At 44.8% G+C, this 22240-nt stretch overlaps 1 protein-coding gene across 1 annotated transcript in view; it reads right to left on the bottom strand.

Annotated features, from left to right (window-relative positions):
- Nucleotides 1-22240, bottom strand: part of cntn4 (contactin 4) — a 92080-nt gene that overhangs the window by 57001 nt on the left and 12839 nt on the right. The window contains exons 2-4 of the mRNA XM_062545773.1: nucleotides 17270-17402; nucleotides 11930-12105; nucleotides 5079-5174 (exon numbers count right to left, since the gene is read on the bottom strand). Coding sequence (XP_062401757.1) covers nucleotides 5079-5174; nucleotides 11930-12105; nucleotides 17270-17402 — 405 coding nt within the window. The remainder of the gene's footprint in view (nucleotides 1-5078; nucleotides 5175-11929; nucleotides 12106-17269; nucleotides 17403-22240) is intronic.

The raw sequence follows: 22240 nt of genomic DNA, 5'->3' as shown, positions 1-22240 counted from the left end.
GAGTCAGTATAAAAAAAGCCACCTCGGAAATAGCATTACCCCGCCGCCGCTCATGGCTGCCGCTGAATAAGGCACGGCCGGTTCCCCCGAAAAACAGGTGTGGCAAATTACCATCTTTGAAGATTTGAATCTGAAAGAGAGCCGCGCGCCGTGTGGAAATCAGCGTGCGCACCTCTGACTACGCGGCCCTTTCAGGGTGTGGAGAGAGATAATGAAAAGTGATATCTCCGCGGCTAATTGTGCATGAAGCCATGGCAGCCCCATCTCAAATGGGCAAACAGTGCGGGCCACACAAAAACACATAAAAAAAGAAGACCGTGTGTGTGTGTATGTGTGTGTGTGTGCGTGCGTGCGTGCGTGCGTGCGTGCGTGCGTGCGTGCGTGCGTGCGTGCGTGCGTGCGTGCGTGCGTGCGTGTTTGACTGAGTGAGTGAGTGTGTGTGTGTGTGTGTGTGTGTGTGTCTGTGTGTTGGTAAACAGATTTTCCATACAGCCACAAGTACACAAACACACTGGCCCCACGAGCTACCCTGGCCTGGTTTACCAAGCTTATCATCTGTTACTGTTGCAAACAATATTCCAATGTGAGACCGTCTCCTTCTACTTCTATCCTGCTCACTTCACCCTTCTCTCTCTCTCTCCCTCTCTGTGTCTCTCTGTCACTCTCTCTCTCTCTCTCGCTCTCACACACACATACACACACACACACACACACATCACACATCTATCTATCTGTGCGATCTCCCTGGTCTCAGGCCTGCTGTAGAGTACGCACAGCTCAATCTGCATGCTGGAGTGGTCCGTGAGGGGATGGTGAGGGGAGGGGGGGGGGGAGCGGCTGGCCAGCTGTCTGCCTCGGCTGCCTGCGAGGAATTACGCATCCCCGGACCAGACTGTCTGGCCACCCATCGCATCCAAGCCCATCCCAGCCTCGAGCGGCCGGCTTCAGGGGCAACGTCCTCAAGGCACCTCCTCCACCCTTCCTCCTCCTCCTCCTCCTCCTCCTCCTCCTCCTCCACCACCTCCTCCAGCCTGAAGGTCTATCACTTAAGACCTGAGAACATACGGTAATGAATAAGCCAGCACTGCTGCCACGATATGTGAGAGAGAGAGAGAGAGAAAAGGCCTATTCGGACGGGATTAGTTTTATGGGGGGACGTAGAGTAATGCAGGTTTATCATATGACCTCTGTAATATAAATGTCCAATTCGGACGGGACTAGACATCTCTGTCATTTTACTTGACATGGGAGGAGTAAATACGTTTACGTTCTGCCGTCACATCTTCGTCGCCGTGCACGTGATACTTTGCGTCAGGTACGTGCAGCATTTTCAGATTTGAAAGACTACACAAGTTGGCTAAACTAGCAAACGTTAGCTTTATGTTACGCCATAAGTAGTTTGAAATGGCTAACAATGTCAAGCTATTAGGCAAACTAGCTAACGTCCTATTAGAAGCTGCACAGCATGTTATGTTTTCATTCAGACTATGGTGGAATTGTTTTCAAATCAGGATGTGACGAAATATTACAGACATCTTTACAGAGGGTCGCGTTCGCACGGGATTAATATTACCTAAGGTAATTTCTCCGGACCGTTTTACGGAAGGTAAAAGTGTCTGTAAATGTCACCGACATACTCCGTTATGTTTACTGACATGGCGCGTCCGGACGGGACTACATTACCTGGTAATTATTACTTTACCTGATGTCACCCCATAAAACTAATCCCGTCCGAATAGGCCTATAGTGAGAGAGAGAGAGAGGGGGGAGAAAAGGAGAGAGAGAGAGGAGCCTCCCATACTCAGTAGATGGGCCTTTTCATTAGAGCGGCACAGGCGCCCACACGCAGGAGTCGCCGCGGTAACTCAGAACGTCAGGGCGGGTCAGCATCAACGTCAACCTCGCCGGCGTCTGTCTGTGCTTGGCGGACATGCTGTGGGTAGTTGTGACATGCGCGATGATTGCTCTCTAGAAGAGGCTGATGTTTTAGTGCACAGGCCTCCGCATCCTCAGCTTTCTAATTTAGACCTCCCCTTGTCTTTTGCGGGGGTGTGGTGTGTGTGTGTGTGTGTGTGTGTGTGTGTGTGTTGGCAGGGGCTGATTTGAACGTTTTGCAGAATGTGCTGCTGACAGCTTTCTTGCTCTTCCTTGTGACTCAGCGATTGATAAAGCGGGGAGGGGAGAGGAACAGCCTCTTTCAGTTTTCTGCCACCAACAGCACTTCAGAATTGAAGAAGGACTCCTTTTTAAAAAAAAAAACAAAAGACCAAGCCAAAGTAATAAGGAAAAACGCACCTACACTTACACTGTGTAAAGAGTTGGTATGGATAATGGCATACAGTAAATGCTCGCTCTCTCTCTCTCTCTCTCTCTCTCTCTCTCTCTCTCTCTCTCTCTCTCTTTCTCTTACATAACATATTATCAAGACCAAATCCCTAACTGCAGACCACATAGACTCCCATAAACCTTGAGATTATAATCTTTAGACGGCAAGACAACTAAATACTTGGCTATTTGTAGCATTGAGGCTATTACTGTAAATAAAGACACTGATGCTGTAATTCCAGTGCAATGAAGACAACCTATTACCCTCTTATATGACTCTTACAGTCAGAACAACAGTCTTGCTCTTTAATAGTCACACTTCTCTTTTCGGGGTCTGGTATAACGTGACACAAAGGTTCAGCTAGTTCAAGATGAAACATTCCTCTAATTGACAGCTTCCACAGTCTCCTCTCTCTCTCTCCTCTGAGTCACCATCGGACTCAGCACTGCACGCAGGGAGAGACCCCGAAGGTCTGAAACGTCTAAATCAGATCTGAGTGAAATCATCATGGATCACCCTCTAAAGCCAACGATGGACTAGAGTCGGACAGAGAAGCTTTTAAAAATAAACACTGTGGTGAGGGATAAGATAGAGATGTGTATGGGTGAAGAGGTCACGGAGGGACACTCAGCGAAACTCTGTCGCTGTCGTCAGATATCGTGATATCTTAGTACCCTGAATTTGAAAACCCTGCGGGCACGTGAGAGTGACCCTTCAGAGCTCCATCTGAACATGCAAAATGGAAACAACAACTTTTTTTCCTTTGTGCAATGAGGACTTAATGTCCTCGTTTATTTTTTTTTTCATTGGACTTTCTTTTTTTTTTTCTTAGAACAGTCTGAAAAATGTGACAATCACTGTCAGAGCCAGTAAAAGCCCAAATGTTCTGTTTAGACCTGGTAATGGAGAGAAGGCCTTGGGGGGGAAAGGAGTGAGAGTCCTATCTCTCTCTCAAAGCTGTCAGCACGCTAATTCACAGCCCAACTGGCAGGCAATTCTTTAGATTACCATGGGCTGGGGCTGCTTGAGATATACACAAACACAAATAGAGAGAGAGAAGCAGGCCTTTCAGGGCGCATTTGTGCTTCGCCCGCCTTTGTTGTCTCTGCTGCAGTTTCTCCAGTGTTAAGAAAATGAGAGGACAAATATTTCTAAGGGGGGAAAAATCCCCAAAGTAACATGCAAGCTCGCATTGTCGCCTCGGCTCTATAGAAACGCATTCAAACAGTCTCGTGCTTTCGTGTGTAAAGTTCTTCTCTCTCTTTTTTTGAGATGGAGATGACAACCCTGTGGTGCTCTGCAACATGCCGATAAAAAAGTACAGAGCGGCTTCTTCGGAGCAGCCAAGAAACTAATCAGATACTCTTTTATCTCCCTCGTCGCTTTGGCGCTGCTTACACGCTGTCTCAACGTTTGAGGTCTCATCCATCAAACGTGCTTTGTTTCCGCTGATAGGACTTCCCATGTCCTGGACATATCAACACCGTACCCTATCAGTGCCCTCCAACAACATACTACAGCAACATTCAGAATGGAGCGACACAACTACACAACGCGATGGTAAGAAAACAGAAAATAAACAAGAAAAACCACTTCTGTCAACAAAATATGTCTAATCTTTGGAAAATATACTACTGACAGAGGCAAGAGAAATGGGTGTGTGTGTGTGTGTGTGGGGGGGGGGGGGCAAGCTGTATTTTCTTTTCATTTTCACAGCACCCATACAGACTCTAGGTCCCAGCTCCCAACACTAGTCCTGATTCAAAGCTTCAATGCGTAAGGCAAACCCTGGGATGTGGCACTTTGCATGGGCTGCAGCTGCATATGGTGCTAATAAAGCGTTTTTGACCGAACCACATGGCTGGTGCCATTAACATGCGGGGACACACACACACACACACACACACACACACACACACACACACACACACACACACACACACACACACACACACACACACACACGCAGACACACACACACACAGACACACACCTACACACACACACACTCACACACTCACACACACGCTGCTGTGTTAATTAATTGAGGCCATCAAGCAGATAGGAGAGCGTAAATGAACACTGCAGTTTGGGAAGGTGGCTATGGCAAGCCAATTAGGCATGGGGGGATCACGGTGAGGGAACTGCATAAGAGGAAGGACGTGGTGGTCAGTGCGGTCAGGAGCCGCAGGAGCTGGCAGGGCGGAGAGATGCCCGATGCCCGATGCCATGGCACACGAGGCCAGGGCTGTGATTCAGTCGTGCCGCACAAATGGTGTGGTGTGAGAGCCTCTCTTGCCACCAGCCAGGAGGAGTGAAGAGACATATCCGCACACACACACACACACACACACACACACACACACACACACACACACACACACACACACACACACACACACACACACACACACACACACACACACACACACACACACACACACACACACACACACACACACACACACACACACACACACACACAGCCTAGGCTACCCAAGCTGACAAACCCAGGCAGCTCTGTGCAAATGCGAATAACAGCATGGCACTGACAAGTCTGCCTGCCTGGAGCTGTGAGGATCTGCTACTTCCAGTTGCACCCGGCTAAAAAAGTTTCTCCTCCAAAATTGAGATGCAATTTTTGAAATATGAACACAAAAACAACGACAACAACCCCAACAAACATCTCAGTGGGCTCTGGCAGTGGAGACGCAGGGCCTCATAAATCATGTCCAGTTGTGGTTGTGTTTACCTCCGGAGTGGGAGGGAGGTCCGCACAAGAGCACCACGCCCTGTCCTTCACGCACCGACACCGAGCTCCGTCTGTGGGTCTTGAAGTTTTCCAGGTCTGAAAGAGAGGAAAGGAGGGAGGGATGCAGGGATGGAGGGAGGGAAAAGAAGGAGAGAAGGGAGGACAAAAGAAAGAGAAGTGGGTCAGTCACAGGAGAAGCGTGCGACCGCCGAGACCTGCTCACGGAAATGTCACACACCTCCACGATGACACACCGCCGGCAGGAGAATCGCACACGCTTAAAACACATGCCACTGACATATGATTACGCCGTAATGCAGTCTGTTTACCAGTCACGTGATAAACGCCGCATAAATGAAATGGCACCGACGGAATTACAGATTTAGTCAATTAGCATTTTCTGAAGGCCAGCGAGAAGCCACGCTATGAGCCACGCTGAGCTGTGGCTGGCTGTGGTGGTGTGTACAAGGAAGGTTGGAAGAAAAAAACAGCTCAAGGCTTTGCCCCTGGCTACGGGACCCCCCTGCTGGGTGACTTTATCGAGGAGGCCATGGCTTCATGAAAAAAATAAATAATAATAATAATAATACACAGACTGCTGGAAAGTTTATGGGAAACTGAGTTCAGGTATTAAACTTTGTAAGCGAGGTAGAGGAGATAAACATGACAGGAGCCATCGCAGCGCACTTCTTGATCTCCGAATAGCGCTTTAGACATTCGGAGCTATAGAGCCCCATGTGGTCTCTGCTTTTGCAAGGCTGCATACATCACAAACAAAGCAAGCAGAGAGCACAAACAAACATGAAAGATGCTTTTATTTTATTTATTTATTTTTGCTAAATTCAAAATGGCAGACAGAAAAAACAATTACATGTCTGGACAAAGTTACAATACATGGATAAAAAAGAGGATATGAATCAATAAAAAAAGTAAGGTGATGGAACTGCATGAAAAATACCATTGTGATGGCAAGAGAGTCTTCAGAGTCTTCTTTGTAAAAGCCCTTGATGAATTCTTTGTGATGAAAACAAACAAATGGAAACATTAATGGGATACAGTGTGGCTTCATTGGATCCACCCAGATAGGGTGCACGGGAGGGATGAGAGCAAAATCAATACCAGTTACAAAACAAAATGAGCACTCTTGCATTTCGCCGCACCCTTTGGTATGCGGGGAGGATTTTTGCGAGGCATAAGTCACACATGAATGATTTTAATGGCTCCGGTGGTTATCAGGTTTCCTCTGAGTTTTATTCATGGCAGCGAAAAAAAGAAGAAAAAAAAAAAAAAAAAAAACATCGCAAACTCATTCCAGAATGGTTAAGAAACTGAAATTACCTTTTCATTGAAACTAATTTATGTTTGACAATTGATGGAAAACAAAAACATGTCGCAGTGGCTTCCTGCGTGAACCCATAACACACACACACACACACCCCACCCCTCACACACACACACACCCCTGTTGTTACCCCGGTGAGTCTTTGTGCAGGTAATTGTAAGAATGGGGTGCTCACGGCACACGCAGGCCAATATCAGCCTGAGGCAGGCCAAGGGAATAAACACGCTCAAATTGGAAACTTCACAGACGCTCTTTAGCAGCTAGTGCGCATCGATTAGATATAAAAATAACGTCTCGGCACGCAAATGAAAAGATCAGAGAACAAACTTCTAAATTAGTTTTGAGAGGAAGTAGAATAAGCCATCTTCACATTGTAGGTTCAAAACAACATAGACCTTGAACTCTGTTTTCATAAAAATTAAAACAGTGAACTAAAGCAGTTCTGCTCAGATTAGATTAAATAATTAGAGGTGTCCAGAGGCAAAGCAATGACCCGTGGTGAACTTACGCAGAAAGCTTGTATCACACACTGGGTGTCTATTTCAGAAGCAGCGAGGGAGTTCAATCATTATGTGAGGGGATGAAGAATGCCATCTAAAGTGGGGAGCGCTCAAGCTGATGAATCCCCCAAATATTAACTCTAATTAACCCCCAGTATATCCTCCATTTTGTAGTTTCACTTTGAGCGCCAGCAGAAGGATTGAATGCTTTCCTTCTGGTGCAGATCAATGAGGAGAGTCTTGTACTAAAGGTCTGTTTAGCTGGGGGAGTGGATGGCTGGCTGCGCCGGCTTTAGGAGCAGATTTAAATGCAAAAGGACTAGCCGCACTGATTTATGAAGACTACTATAAGGTCAGCTAATATATGTCATACTGGCCGAGGGACAAGTCTATTAAGAGGCCAACCTTAATTATTTATTAAAACATAAATCACCTTTCATCCATGGAAACCAGTTTTGCTAATGGTAATTTGAGGCTATTTAGGCCTATTAGAAAAAGCAATTTCTCACATTTCCACACAGATTAAAATGAGATTTTCACAATGAAAAAAAAAAATCCATTTTGTCCATTCACCTCAGCAATGAGAAAGTAAAAAAAAAATAATAATCCTAAGTAATCAAATGGCTCTTTCTCTACTTCCATTGAGCTTCAATCATGAGCTCAAATCACAGTAGGAGGGACAATTAAAAATTGCCACCTGTGCGAGGGGAAAGCGCTAAATTTCCCAAATTCAAAGGAGTTGCATAATCATTTCCTGTGCCTTTGAATTTATGTCCAGGCCATTAATGAAACTGTATGGTACAATGGCAGAAATACGTTTCATGTTTCATGAAAGATGTCGATGAGTGACGATAGAAACAGAGCCATAACACCCAGTCAACTTACAAAGACACTACAGATTTCCTCGGTGTGCTTATTTTTTCTCTCCAGAATAATCAGGAGATGACTCAAGAAAGAACAAAGACGCTCCTACCAAATTTCCCATTAATGTTAGCTCCTGAGGTGGCACTCTCGTGGCAGCATCTTATTTGGGCATGGCAACAAAGGTTTCAAGTTGCACTGCAGCCCACTTTCATGTGATCGGGCAACTGTATGTTAGATAAAAGGCCTGTAGAAGTCAGAAAATTGTGAGCCACAGTGAGAACAAAGTGGACAAAGGCATTAGACATCTGAGGTAGTGAATTAATTAAAATGAAGTATCTTTTTTGGGAGGGGGGGGATCATTTTTTGGATTGAGATAAAAGCATCCGGGGTGGGAGGGGGTTTGAGGGGGGGCACCACTGAGTGGGCCAAAGACCATTTTTTGATCGTCCATGTCCCATTGCAGGAAAAGCCATTTATGGACACCAAACCAACATCCAGATGGACCACACCCACCCCCCCAACCCATCCACTAACCCCCCCTCCAAAAATACACTCTGTGTAGATAAAATACACCCCTCAGAAAGCCGTCCTTACCAAACAAAAAAGGAGAAAAGCAACCATTGTTGCACAAAAAGCTCAAAGAGCCCTTCTTCTCAGCAGCGGTTCTTGGGTTGGATGCAGCTGATGCCTTTCAGAAAGTACCCGTGGGGAGAGGGAGGGCCAGAGCAGAGGACGTGTGCTTGTGCCAAACACGCACGCACAAACACACAAACACACACACACACACACACACACCCAACACACCCCCTCAACATGCACAGCTGGGCCGGTGTGAGCCTTTCTTTGGTCGGCAGAGATCATAAAAGCATACGATGTCAAGTGCAGGCCTCAAAAGCACACCTCTGAGAATCCTAAAAAAAAACCCAACCCTGGAGAGCGTTAGATACAGCTTATTGAACTGCATTAAAAATATATATATTTCTGAAGTTAGTCTCTGGAGGCACTGGTAAACACTTGATTCCAGTCTGATGATTATTACCAAACATTTAATTCTGTTCACTCTGACACCAGCTGATGTGACAAACTCTAGAGTCAATATTTAAAAAGAACGACGAGGAACGTGTTGTTTGTGAAGATCAGTAGCATTGCCAGGGGTGAGGTGCCAAGAAAAAAATGGCAGCATCCAATTACAATAAATCAAGCGCGACAAAAGACAAAAAACGGAGCCAAACCTGTCTGTCACCGCCTAAGTGAGATGACATTAAAGCACACGCAGTCCACTAAATTAACCTGATGATCGCATCTTAACGCAAGAGCAGAGTGCTAAATGCCAGCGCAACTTCTTCTAAGTTCAAGTGAGCTGTCCCGCCATAACGATGTGTGATTTATTAAATCCACCCACATCAAGACGCAGATTTACTGTGCTCTAATCTCCACGGCAGTAGGGCTCGTTCACTCAGAGAGCTTGAAAAAAAAAAAAAAAAAAAAAAACCCTCCCAAAAGGGTGGCTTACTCATCTCGGGTGGCTTAGTAAACGTGTCACCGCGGAGGTCCTTAAAACGCAATGGTGTTGGCACTCTGACAGTGCTTTAGAAAACTTGAGAAAATAAGACGTGTGGGTGAACAGGGACGGTTCCTCCTTGTCCTGCCATTGTGCTTGGCAAGCTTTACAGACAGTGGGGAAAAAAATCCCATCTACATGTAGAGTGTGTTGAGTTGTAGCTGTTACATTTACAGAGTTATTTCACATGAATCTCAACTCACATTTTGTGTTCTTATACACATGCAAGTAAAAATGTAATCTCGGAACGACAACATCTCATGTGACTCCATTGTCTTGTCAAAATAAGGTAATGGAGTCTGTCTTTGTTGATCATCTGAAATACAGGTACTGCTACAAATAATGCTTATTTTAAAATATCTGACTGCCAAGGTTTTAAACAGAAAATGCAGCAATACCATGGTGAACAAAAGTTGGCATGCTGAATTTATCTGGTGTTTCACTGAGGCAATTATCCATTAAAAAAACATGATTAGGAAACTATGCATGATTTTCACCAACAACGCTTTTGGAATTAAAAGCAGTCTTCAATAGCCAGAAGCTAATTAAAGCATTAGAAATCTTGGTCTGCTTGGTTTGATCAGTACATTGCATTGTCTATGACAGTCTCGTTTCCTATGCATCATCTTCTGACAAGGTTTTCAATATCAGTCCAATTACAGCAACACAATTCATGCAGGGCAGTGAAAATATATCTCTCCCAAGGACGTAAAACATATCTCTTGTTCATTACTCTTAGTTCCGTTTTATCACTTCAAGCTGACAAGGTCAAACACATGAAAAATAATTATTAACTCTGTTTTTATCTCTGCCCCACCCCTTTGCTTTAGACTCATTGGTGAAATATGCATAATAAACTCCACGGGAAGAGCAATGGCATGTTTCAGCGTCCACTCAATCTCCTCAAAGGCTGAATACATTATTGATTTGATCAAATGCTCGGCATCACTTATAGGTATTGGAAATGCCCCTGTGTGCAATACCAACTCCTGGGGCCTTGTCACGTGACCACTTCCCCTTACCATGATTTATAAAGACAGTGGCCATCTTCATTTGCACTTCTCAGGCAGAAGGACAACCCAGCGTGTGTCAAGCGGTGTAGTGCTTGTTGAGTTTGCCAACGTGTATAATCCACTTGGTCACACTTCTCGCAAGATGGACACGAGATCCTCTCGCCCCCCGATAAATCCCGCCGCAAATCTCAGATGTCACGTTCTTACAACATTAGCCGCTAGTTTTACATTCGGATTTAAAATAGTCTCTTGAACTTGGGCCATTCAATCATGCATAACTTAATTAAGCCGCACCACGAGCAATAAAAAAGATGGATGGCGCTCGGGCTGCGGCACGTGGCTTAAGGGTCGCCGGCGTGCGATTGATGGAACTGTCCATCTGCCTGCCCGCTGGTGACAGTGGAGGGTTCCCAGCGGACTCGGATTGATCTGACCTGGCGAGGAGGGAACGTCACCGGCACGCACAGGGGGAGCAAACAGATGGCTGGCCAGAGATCCAGTGGCCTTGGTGTGTGTGAGTGTGTGTGTGTGTGTGTGTGTGTGTGTGTGTGTGTGTGTGTGTGTGTGTGTGTGTGTGTGTGTGTGTGTGTGTGTGTGTGTGTGTGTGTGTGTGGACTCAGGATTCAATCTGAGCTGCCCATCACTCACACCACTGTCAATGGCGTCATTTCAGAAGCAGGATGCGGCAGTCAGTTAAGTAGCATCAAATCGCCTTCGAACAAAATGAATCACCGCACAGAAAAGACCAGGAGAATCTAAGGGACTGTAATCCATTAATGGAGCAGTCAGCACAGCCTTTTCAACGGTGTCGTAATGACGCCTTGGCTAATTTCATCCGCAATGTTCAGTGAGCAGGATATGTAATGCTAAACAATAACAGAGAGCCTGGACAAAGGAATTGCTTTGGAGTGGGTGTCACCCTTTGTCTGAAGTCAATCAGTGAGATCCATGCTGACTAATCTAAAGACCCCATTAAAATCGAATTATAGCGAGACAGCTTGGCCACTCGCCTCTTTACGGCAAACATGCTTTTATAGGCTGCAAGATGCTGCAGAGCAATGCAAGGAAACACAAACACGAGCAGTCTCGAAGATTATAACCCCGAATTGGGAGGTTGGGATTGTTGAGTCTAAAATGTGTGGGTTTATTTCATCTGATGTGTGTGTTTTTTCCCCCATCAGTTTTTATCATGGAAGAAGATGTGCATGCTGATAAAAAGGGCAGACTGTGGGCCATGCCACTGCAAGCTATCTGCCTGCGGGGAACCGTTTCCTTTTTGATCACGTTATCAGACAGGGGGTGGGGGGTTGGGGGGTTGGTGGTGGGGGCACGGGGAGGTATCCGAAACTCCACCGGCAACATCGTTCATGTCACACAGGCGCTCACACACATGGCATCTGGTGCTCAGCTCGTCGGAGTCGGGCTCGGGGAGCGGAGGGATGGGCAGGGTTGTGTGTGTGTGTGTGTGTGTGTGTGTGTGTGTGTGTGTGTGTGTGTGTGTGTGTGTGCGTGTGCGTGTGTGTGTGAGTGTGTGTGCGTGAAACGAGGGCATAATAAGAATTGTGACTCACATGCGAAGGTTAGACTCGCCTCTCGGCTGATGATGGTCCCGAAAGAGTTGGAGGCGAGGCACTGGTAGGTCCCGGCGACCTGGTCTTTGCTCAGGTGGCTGATGCGTAAGTTTCCTCCGGACAGGGTGTAGTGCGAGCTCGACGCCGGGTCGATAATGGAGCCGTTCAACCTCCACCTTTTTTTTTTTTTTTTTAAAGAAAAAGAAAACACAGACACGCACAATTACACCCATTGGGTCAGCTGATGCAAATGGCTGGCAATGGTTCACCACAGAGAAAACTAATATTTGCATAAGCATCAGTTCCCCTCCGATGCATCATGTGAGTCCCATGAACACATGGCTGAGTGGAGTGCCTTTAGGAAAGAAGATAATAACACCTCCATGGCATCATTTCAGTCAAGTTTTTTTCATAATAATATATTCAGTAAACACATTCGGTTTCATTAAAGTAAAAATGCAAAGTGCTAAACATCAGCTCTCTGATCCATCAAGCAAGATGCTCAGATAAACACAATCAAATCACTTCTCATTTGCATGTGCAAATTAAAACATTAACAAGTGTCCAGTCTACGGTGTTTCTATATTTCATTTGCACGGTGGGGTTCCTTTGATAGTTTACCTGCTGCGACATATTGTGAGTGGTGCGGAAATACAAAATGAAACCTTTTGAAAAGAAACTGTCTTTTCCCTTCCATGTGATACATGCCCTACATTCACAAAACAGGCACAGCACAGGCCTCCATATATAACAGACAGTAAATCCTGAAAGGTCAACAGCAAAGTGCCCCTGGGGTATCAGAAATATTTAATTCCCACACACCTCCTAAGAGCATTACTCATCATTTCAAACAGAGAGACATGACCCCATTAACTAAACAGCAAAAGGAGCATTAGCAAATACTTTATGGGCTTATTCCCAAATACGCCAGAGCTAGAGCGGCATCTTCAAGGAATCCGGAGATATGGCATGAGGCCAGAGCCTCCTTGGCTCTGATTATTTAATCAGAGGGAGTGAAAGCATTGATTTCCATGATGGGCTCCAAAACCGATTAACAAATTAGTCGAAGCAGCCTCCTCACTTCACCTTATTATTTGTCAGCAGTCGGTGATGCGGAGTCTCTCGGCTATCAGAAAGGAGCGCACATATGAGTAATGCCAGCGACTATACATCACTGACTAATCAGCAGTTTACAGCTGCTCGGCACACATACATTTAATCAGAACCTCCAGCTCCCTTCGTTCTGGCTAAGGGGAGAGTGGAACATCCATTTCATCCTTCAAGGTTCAACTCTGGGCTGTATAGTCCCGTATAGGAGTCCTTGGACTAAGGTTTCTGTAAAGATTAACAGTAAAAGATTTCTTGTTCAAAAGCCTTTTTTTCAGATAAAGTCTGCAAGTCTGACGTATTTTAAAGTATAGGTTAAATTGAGAGTATAAAATACAGTATTGGCACCTTATAGTACTATGTCACACTATAGATTTAAATCATTATCACTCTAATTAAGAGCTTCGGGGTTGAAGCAGACTTTTTTCGTCCGTGGTGTTATGTTTCAAATTATCGGTAACTGCTGCTCAGTGCAGGAAATGTCAATTTGATGAAGTCATTTATGAGGTGAAATGTAGCAGAACATTACACATATGCTTTGTCGAGCATCTTGTGCTAGCAGCTCTCTAAAAAGTATCATTCACCATTATTATCCGCCGCTCATGAGGGACTAGATCCTCATAATTACCTTCCCTTCATCTGCTTCAGTCTGCTCAAGCTACAACGTTCAGGAGACATCAGCAGCACTCTTTCCTCTCCTGATTGTTAAGGAAGGAAGAACATTCCATTTCGGAACTGAATTTAAATCATCTTAACAAAGCTTTTAATGTGGTCTATCCAGAGGCAAGTTTGCATTTAGGCATGGATGAAGCATATTTCACAGAGGTAATAAGGCATTTTAGTCATAAACTAGCAATTCAACTATCCAGGAGACCCCCCCCCCCCCCCCCCCCCCCCTCCCTAAAAAAAACAACAACAGCAGAGTTGGCAGAAATAATGGCTTGCTAACATGCTAACTTGTGTCTTAGCAATACACTGTACTGTAGTTAGCGATGTTGTGCTGTGAAAGGTCTTTTACTTTTGTAGGATCATCCAGGTTTTTTTTTTTTAAACCACAACACTACAGAGTGCATAATCTGGGAGGCTGATTGAAAGAATATATCTCTTTTCAACACACTTCCCATACACCATCAAAACACTGAAGATGATTACAGCACCAAAGATGATTACAGCACCTTCAGTGTGGCAGTGTTGTATGCCGTTATTTTAAGCCAAAGTCAAGTCCTCCATGAGGCATTGAGGAGTCGCACACTCATAAAGAAATCAGGCTCTAACGACCAGCCAACAATCAACTGTCTATCAAATCAGGCTGACCATAATCATGTGGAGTCATCAGTACCCTCACTAAAGCACTGCATGGTAGGCCTACTACAGTTGTAACTATATATGTTATGTTAGCATGTTATATACTGAAGACTGATTGTTTGTTGTCATACACATCAAGATAATGACTACCAGTAAACAATGTAATGCTGTATATGGTAGTCACTATACGGCTCCCTTCATGGCTGGGCCAGGAGTCTCTGTTCAAAGGGTTCAGAGTGCTTGTAAACGGCCATCGTGCAAATTGCTGATGGGATGTGACTACATGTGGACATGAAGGTCACACTGATGATGTCCCTTTTTGTACACAAACATAGACGTGCAGTCAGAGACACAGTCACACACACACACACACACACACACACACACACACACACACACACACACACACACACACACACACACACACACACACACACACACACACACACACACACACACACACACACACATAACACAATCAAAACATCAGCCTGCATACTACACTGCAGAGAGAAGTGGTGCCATGCTGGAAATGTAATATTATCATACAGTGCCATATAATATTGTCATAAAATACCATATATCTAGTGATCAGAATATCCAGTCAAGTTAGATACTCAACTTTGATGCTGAAATATAAAGAATACCCCTCTGTTCACCCCTTAGCTCACTCCAGGTACTAATTGCTCTTACAGAATTAGAAAATCAAACAGAGCTCGCCTCTTTGAAAAGAAAGGTTTCTCATATTGAGAATCTGCCGGCTGTTCTACAGTATATTATTTAACTTTCTTTTTCTGAGTTGAATATTCAAATTAATTTGTGCATACATCACACAGCAGCTGATTAAGGAGGTAAATGAAGCAGATTTTCTAATTAGGAGTGCTTTAAAGCATATTCAATTTGTTAATGGTTTCATGGACATATAAGATGATTCTAAGCTGTTTTTCAGACATGTTAAGAGTTGGAGCAATTTGTCGATGCAAAACAGAATATTAGACATTTTAAGCATATGTTATTTAAGATGTTGCGTGTCAATTTTGTTTTCAAAAGTGAAAAAGTGCTGCTTTTTCATATTGATCCCCCTTTCTCGATACTGTTTCAACTTCATCAAAAGTGTAAACATAATTTGCATACTTAAATGAATGCTTAACTTGTTTCTTAGCCCCTCTGTGCCGAACTCTCTTGAGAACTGCCCAGCCAAATGTGCAAAAACATTGTTTGCCAAAAGGTGAGCACATGTCTAAATGGCATGGGTATCAGAGAGGCCGCACAAAACCCCTTAATTGAATCAAGTTAATAAAATAAATGTGTGATGTACGATAATCTCATTACCCCACCACTGTTGAGCACTGAGCCCCACTAACACAGACCTGATTTGTTAAGCACATGCTTTATGCAATCATGCTTTAACAGGCATTACACCGCGTAATACACAGCCATCTGGCTCCGAAGTCTGTAGACTGTTTCACGATCTGTTCCACATCTTAGACCTTCTGTGATGTAAATCCTTTGCTAAAATGTCAAAAGAGAGGGAGGGGGTGATGGGTGGTGGTGATGGGGGGGGGGGGGGCATATTTATTTACAAAAAAGAGAAAGCTCCTCACGGCAGATCTATACACAATGAGAGGATGGAGCCACCTGGCCAGCTTGCTGGGGTCCCACATAGTATCTAGCATTGAGACAGTGTGATAGGTCGGTAATGAACTCTGAAGGTGATACAGTCGGCGATTGCCCACAGGAAGGCATCCTCCACCAGAGGCACGGGGAGACCCTGACAGGATAGCGAAGCAACCTTGACAGGAAACAGCTGATTAGGTCATCCGTTAAGCCGGCCGAATCCCGAGTATTAAACGTTCCAATCCCTCTAAATCTCACCACTGCAATTTCAGTGAACAAACATGATTGATTTGAACCTTGTAGTTGCCAGAGATACGACATACTAACCTATCGATAGACTAATGAACCATACAGGCCGGGAAGAGCAAGACCCTAGCTGGAGGTAGGCACAGGCCTCACTTTATGTTAGATTATAACACTTTATATCCCTCTTCAGGGAAAACACTATCAGATGTAATGTGAGGATAATCTCACACTAGCAAGCATACGGATGTCAGCAGCGGTAGCAACGCTGCTGCAGGAGAAAGCTAGCGCTTTAAAGGCTTTGCTAATGCTCCCTCTCAGGAGAGCTTTTCAGACAATAGCTCATCCTGTCTTCAGCCAACACTCTGGGAAATAATCGGGAGCTCCACTCTGTAACAGGACCTCCGCGTACTCTAAGTAATTTTTTACGCAAGTAATTAGATTCCTTGATGTCTCTCCTCCATTCGAAGAGATATTGTTTTCAAAAGGAATGTGCACGGCGCTATGTATTAGCGATGAGTGATGAGCGCGCCCTCAGCTACACGTGGCCTTTCCCTGCACACTCAGCTGAAAATGAGGCTCAATTACAGGCTCTGTAGTGATGGAAACATTTTTGATGTTAGATGCAGAGATACTGCAGCAGCAGCAGCAGCAGCAGCAGCAGTAGGAGCAGCAGTGGGTCCTCCCCTGTCTGAGGAGGCGGAGGGGGTTTTGGGGGGGGGGGGATTCGCTGAAAGAGAATGCTTTAGAGCAAAAAACATCAAAGTTCCCCAGAAATGGTTCAAGCGAGAGAACATTGGGTGTAAAATGAGGTAAGACAGTACTGTAGATTGAAAGAGTGAGAGAAAGAGAAAGAGAGAGGGGTACAGAGAGAGAGAGAGGGAGAGAGGAAAAGCAAAATACTCAATAAAACACCAACCAGGAGCCTGTATCTTTCTTTTAATGTGAAATTGTGACAGAAAAGAACGAGCGTCTGAGAGAAACAAGCCTGTGGATGTGAAGGAGACACAACAACAGTGTGGAAGATGGCGGGGACAGGGGGACATCTCGGAGTGGAGAGAGACCCACCTGTAAAATGGAGGCGGGCTGCCTTGTGCTTCGCAGCTGAAAACCACCTCCCTGCTCTTCTCCAGGGAGTCCAGGGGAAAGACGATGCTGCCGGGCTGTTTGGTGAAGACAGGACTCTGCTGGACACTGCCCACTGCGGGAGACAAACAAACAAAGGAAGCAAAACAAACAACAACATCATTTAGACTGTGACAGAGGCCTGATAACAGTTCACCCCGCATCTGACAAGGGCTTGACAGTGATGTAGCACGTACGCTATACGGCTGCACTTCAATTACATATTCCCAGTAAATGTGAAATATACACAGTCCTATATATTATTCACATACTGTATGAGCGATCACAGCTGCAGACACACACACACACATGCACGGCGCGCGCGCGCGCACACACACACACACACACCACACACACACACACACACACACACACACACACACACACACACACACCATTATGCTTTCATGCCCTCCACTTGCACACCTACACATGTCTACCCTTAGACTATCTAAAATTATACTTCCCATCGACAGCAGAGCAGCGCACTACTCTCAAGTCTCGAGCTGCACACATCCACCAAACTAAACAAGCCGTTCCAAACAACACCATCGACTCACACACACGCACACACACACACACTTACACACACACACACACACACTCATAAAACATAGACATGGGCAAGCCAAGCATGAACAGCAAATGTCCTCGCCAAAGCTAGGCACTCTATTTAGATATGCTGACAGCCCGGCCGTCTGCGCGGGCCGAACGTGCAACGCTTGCACACCGACACCAAGACCTTCCTCGTGCAACAACAGACACCACTTACACACGGAAACAAGCAATTACTCAGGGCCGGCAAACAGGGGGGGAGCCGCGGATACCGGCAACCATTAGAGAATCAAACCGCAAGCAGACCAAACTTATCAATTAATTCCGCCTGCCAGAACGGCGTGCCAGCCGGGGAGGAATTATTTGAGGTGCAAACGTGTCTTCAGAAGCCATTTAAGCTGTAATAGGAGCAGGCTCTGATTTATACCGAATGGCAGGCCCGGATGCGTATTCATTTGCCTTTTGTCAACCTGTGGCCTGCTTTCCACAAGAGACATCGGCGGAGGCAATTAGGTGGGTGGTTAGTGTTCCTCTATTGTGGTTTGTGTTCGCCACCGCGCAAGACACCCACAGCAAATCCTCATTTGTCCATCTGGTGACCGCGGTAGCATTGCAGGGGCTCTGCATGACTTGCCAACACACTTTAGAGCAGTCAGGCCTTAGGAACAAAAAGGACCGTAATAATTGCTTTTGTCTTTTCTGTTCTGTTCTGTTTTTTTTTTTTTTTTTTTTTTAAAAAACAGGCATGGCACAATTACACCACTGTATTGAAATAATTACAATTTTAAGACATAACTGAACAGTCATTTAGTCTCAGCTTAGACATAAACACTAACAAATACCACATAAGCAAAATCCTGTAAGCATGCACAATAGACAAAGCTATTTTACTGTAATGCACTGAGATCTGAGAAGGATATCCTTATACTAGTACCACTTGTCTGCACGTTTTATAAATAACATTAGAGAAATGAAAATAAAAACCTGCCACAAAAAAATGATCCAACACCAAACACTGCTCCCCATCAATGATCACAGTAAGAGTAGATTTTTCATGGAATGAGTCCACGTGCGCTTTTTAGAATGGACCGGAACACCAGAGGTCAGCGGCCTTGCCCACAACCAGCGGGAGGACCCTTCTGTTCCCTGGTGCCCACAACACTAACAACACAGCTGGCTAGAACGCAGCGGGGTGGGACAACAACATTTATTGTAGGTGATCACACAGCCACCACCGCTCCAGAAAATACAACAGCTACAATTTGCATTTTTTCCTAGGTATTGTTTAAGTAGGCAATGGCCGGACGAAAATGACTCGCCACGCAAAATTGTTCCTGCCCTTCAAAATCGCCAGCGCCTTTGTATGTGTTTTGCGCCAACGAATTGCATGTTACTGAAATTACACAGTGCCTTTGTAAGTGAATGTGTGTGTATGTTTGTGTGTGTGTGTGAGGTGTGTGTGTGTGTGTGTGTGTGTGTGTGTGTGTGTGTTTCTGTTTCTGTGTGTGTGTGTGTCTGTACTAGGGGTGGTTTTAGGTTCAGGTTCGGGTGAGATTTGTGTGGAAAATACCTATTGGATTCTATATAGAAAAATTGCTAGCAACATGAAAATCACTGTTATTTGAGCTTGATTTCAAGCCTGAGTCCCTAGGGAAGGTGAGTTAGGACAAGCGTGTGAAGAGAGAGAGAGCCACTCTCCAGCATAGACAACAGCAGCGAGGAATACTGGCTCTGTGCCATTATTGTTCATCTCATACGTGCAAAGTGGTCAATGTAACATTTAAAAGTTTCTTGCCTAATTGCAGCTTGGGACAAAAAGAAAACAACAGCTCACACATTGGAGGGCAGCACAATGGGATGTAATGCTCAGTGACAGAAACAAAAGCCTGCTTTAAGCGCCACTGTGTAGAACAGCATCAAACGCATTCTGATGAAGGTAGGAGCATGACTTTTTTGCCAATGAGTATTCAATATGTTAAAAATCGCTGAAAAAATGGTTTTAAAATAAAAATAAAAAACCCCAGCAATAAAGGACTGTCGTGTCCCACGATTGATTTTAATGATGATATCTGGGCAATATGGGTGACCATTCGTCACAGTCCATCTTGGACCATCTGTTAGTCCAACTGGGGATCTAAAACAGGCATATGCAGGAGCCTGAACACAGTGGCTTCGTTTAACCGCGGAACATTCTAAATATAAACAGAACACTGGAGCAAAACGTCAAGAGGGCAGGCTCAAATACCCCAATACACTATCACTAGCAGCACTGAACTAAACGGATGAAACTCACCACCCGCACACACACACACACACACACACACACACACCCCACTCCTACACAGATAAGACCTCACAGACATAAGCAAGACATAATCCCCACTTCCCAAAGGAAATGAATAATCAGATTTTGATTTTAAGGGATTACCCCTTGGCATCTGTGATTAATTTAATTTACTTGAAACAAGCAACAGTTCGGACTTTTTTCAAGGACACTGGGGTCACGGTGAAAGGGAAGTAGCATGAAAGCCAATGTGTCTTGTGAAACCCCATTATAAAGCAATAGCACATTAAATGGAGATGAGCCTCATGCTGGCGCCTTCATGTATATGCAGAATCTCCAATTGGCTTTGGCTTTAATATGTGAAGTGGCAAGGGCAGAATGAAACAGACTGCCAATCACGTTAATCTGCAGAAAAGTGAAAACAGCTATTCCTAAATGTGCCAGGGTAAAGAAGCTTGAGGACACTAAGCAAGCCAACTATTCTACTAAAGGAAACACTACAATGGTAAACCAAACAAAACAAAATACAACAGTATTAGCAGCAGCTTTCTCTCACTTTTCTATTTGAACCATAACATTAGTTTAACATAACCATTCCATGAATGGTACTATACACTACACACCATTTTAAGATTTTAAGATTAAGATTTCGCCACATATTATTGAAAATTTTGCAATGATATGTCAATCATATACACTCTACCGCCTTATGACAGCTGATATGATAAGTGTACAAAATGCTAATATGACATTGTTCTAATATTGTACATCAAATGTCACAACAACAAAGAACAAATCAAGGCATCCGCCAAAAATGTGTTTACAGCATATCCACGTCAATCTTAAGATCAGAAGGCTCATGGAATGTTTTTGATAAAAGCACTACGAAGTTCAAAGATTTGCAAGCCTACCATGCTCTTTTTTCCACATAACAAATTCAAAGTGTATTCTTATGCATGCACAAGAATGCGGGCACATCTTTATTTGTGTGCGTGTGTGTGTGCGCACACACATTATTTCTCTTCATCTTTGGGTGATTTATATGTTGTGGAGTGGTTGGTGGGTGTTGAAATATTGCACTGAGCAGGATGCAAATAAATTCAATGAGTCATTTCACAGGTTTTCAACAGGTAGCTCGGCTGTGAGTTAACGCTCAGGCATCTGTGGGACTGTGTGCACATTAGTCTGTAAGCAATAGTGTGTGTGTGTGTGTGTGTGTGTGTGTGTGTTTGTTTTCTTTTGCATGTGTCAGTTCCCCCAGCAGAGCGGCAGAGTAACATGACAGTGGTGGAATATAGAACTAAAAAAAAAAACTAAAAAAAAAAAAACTCTTAATGCTTTCCCCCAAGCCCCGTCGCCTCCATAAAAGCCTACTCTTCAGGTGGAATAATTGGCCCTGTTTTCTTTCCACCCGGACGGGTGCATCAGACGTGTCCATACTGGTTGGATTTAATTCCCTCAGTGAAACGACACTTGTTTCCATGTCTGAGCCACCCCCCATTTTTAGTCCAGGACAGACACAGAAGCGCACTGAATATGCATGACAGGAGCTGCAGGATGGGTGTACGCCGGGAGACTAAAAGAGCTCAGCACTATTCCAGGAGAATGGACAAGCAGGCCGAGGGGACAGTACAGGGAGGCAGGAGCGGCCGCTGGGGGCCCTGTGGAAGTCCTGCCGTAAAAACACCACGCTCTGTTGTTCAATATTAGCTGGTAACATGACTACAGATACTGTACACAGACACACACGCGTACACACACACACACACACACACACACACACACACAGACACAGACACACACACACACACACACACACACACACACACACACACACACACACAAACACACACCTCCCCAGCCCACACAAGTGGATTACTCACCTATTTGAAAGGCTTGCATCATGGCGCGTCCCTTGGTAACTCAAGAACTGTCTGAGTACACAACACGCAGAGCAACACACCTCAACTGAGCCCTGGCTGGTAATATATATATAAACACACTAATATCAATCTGAGCCCCAGTGTATACTAATATCAATCTGTGCCCTGGAGATTATGCACAGTATATAATAA

The sequence above is a fragment of the Sardina pilchardus genome, chromosome 9 (assembly GCF_963854185.1).
Source record: "Sardina pilchardus chromosome 9, fSarPil1.1, whole genome shotgun sequence".
NCBI lineage: Eukaryota > Metazoa > Chordata > Actinopteri > Clupeiformes > Clupeidae > Sardina > Sardina pilchardus.
This window is presented reverse-complemented; position numbering and strand designations above follow the sequence as displayed.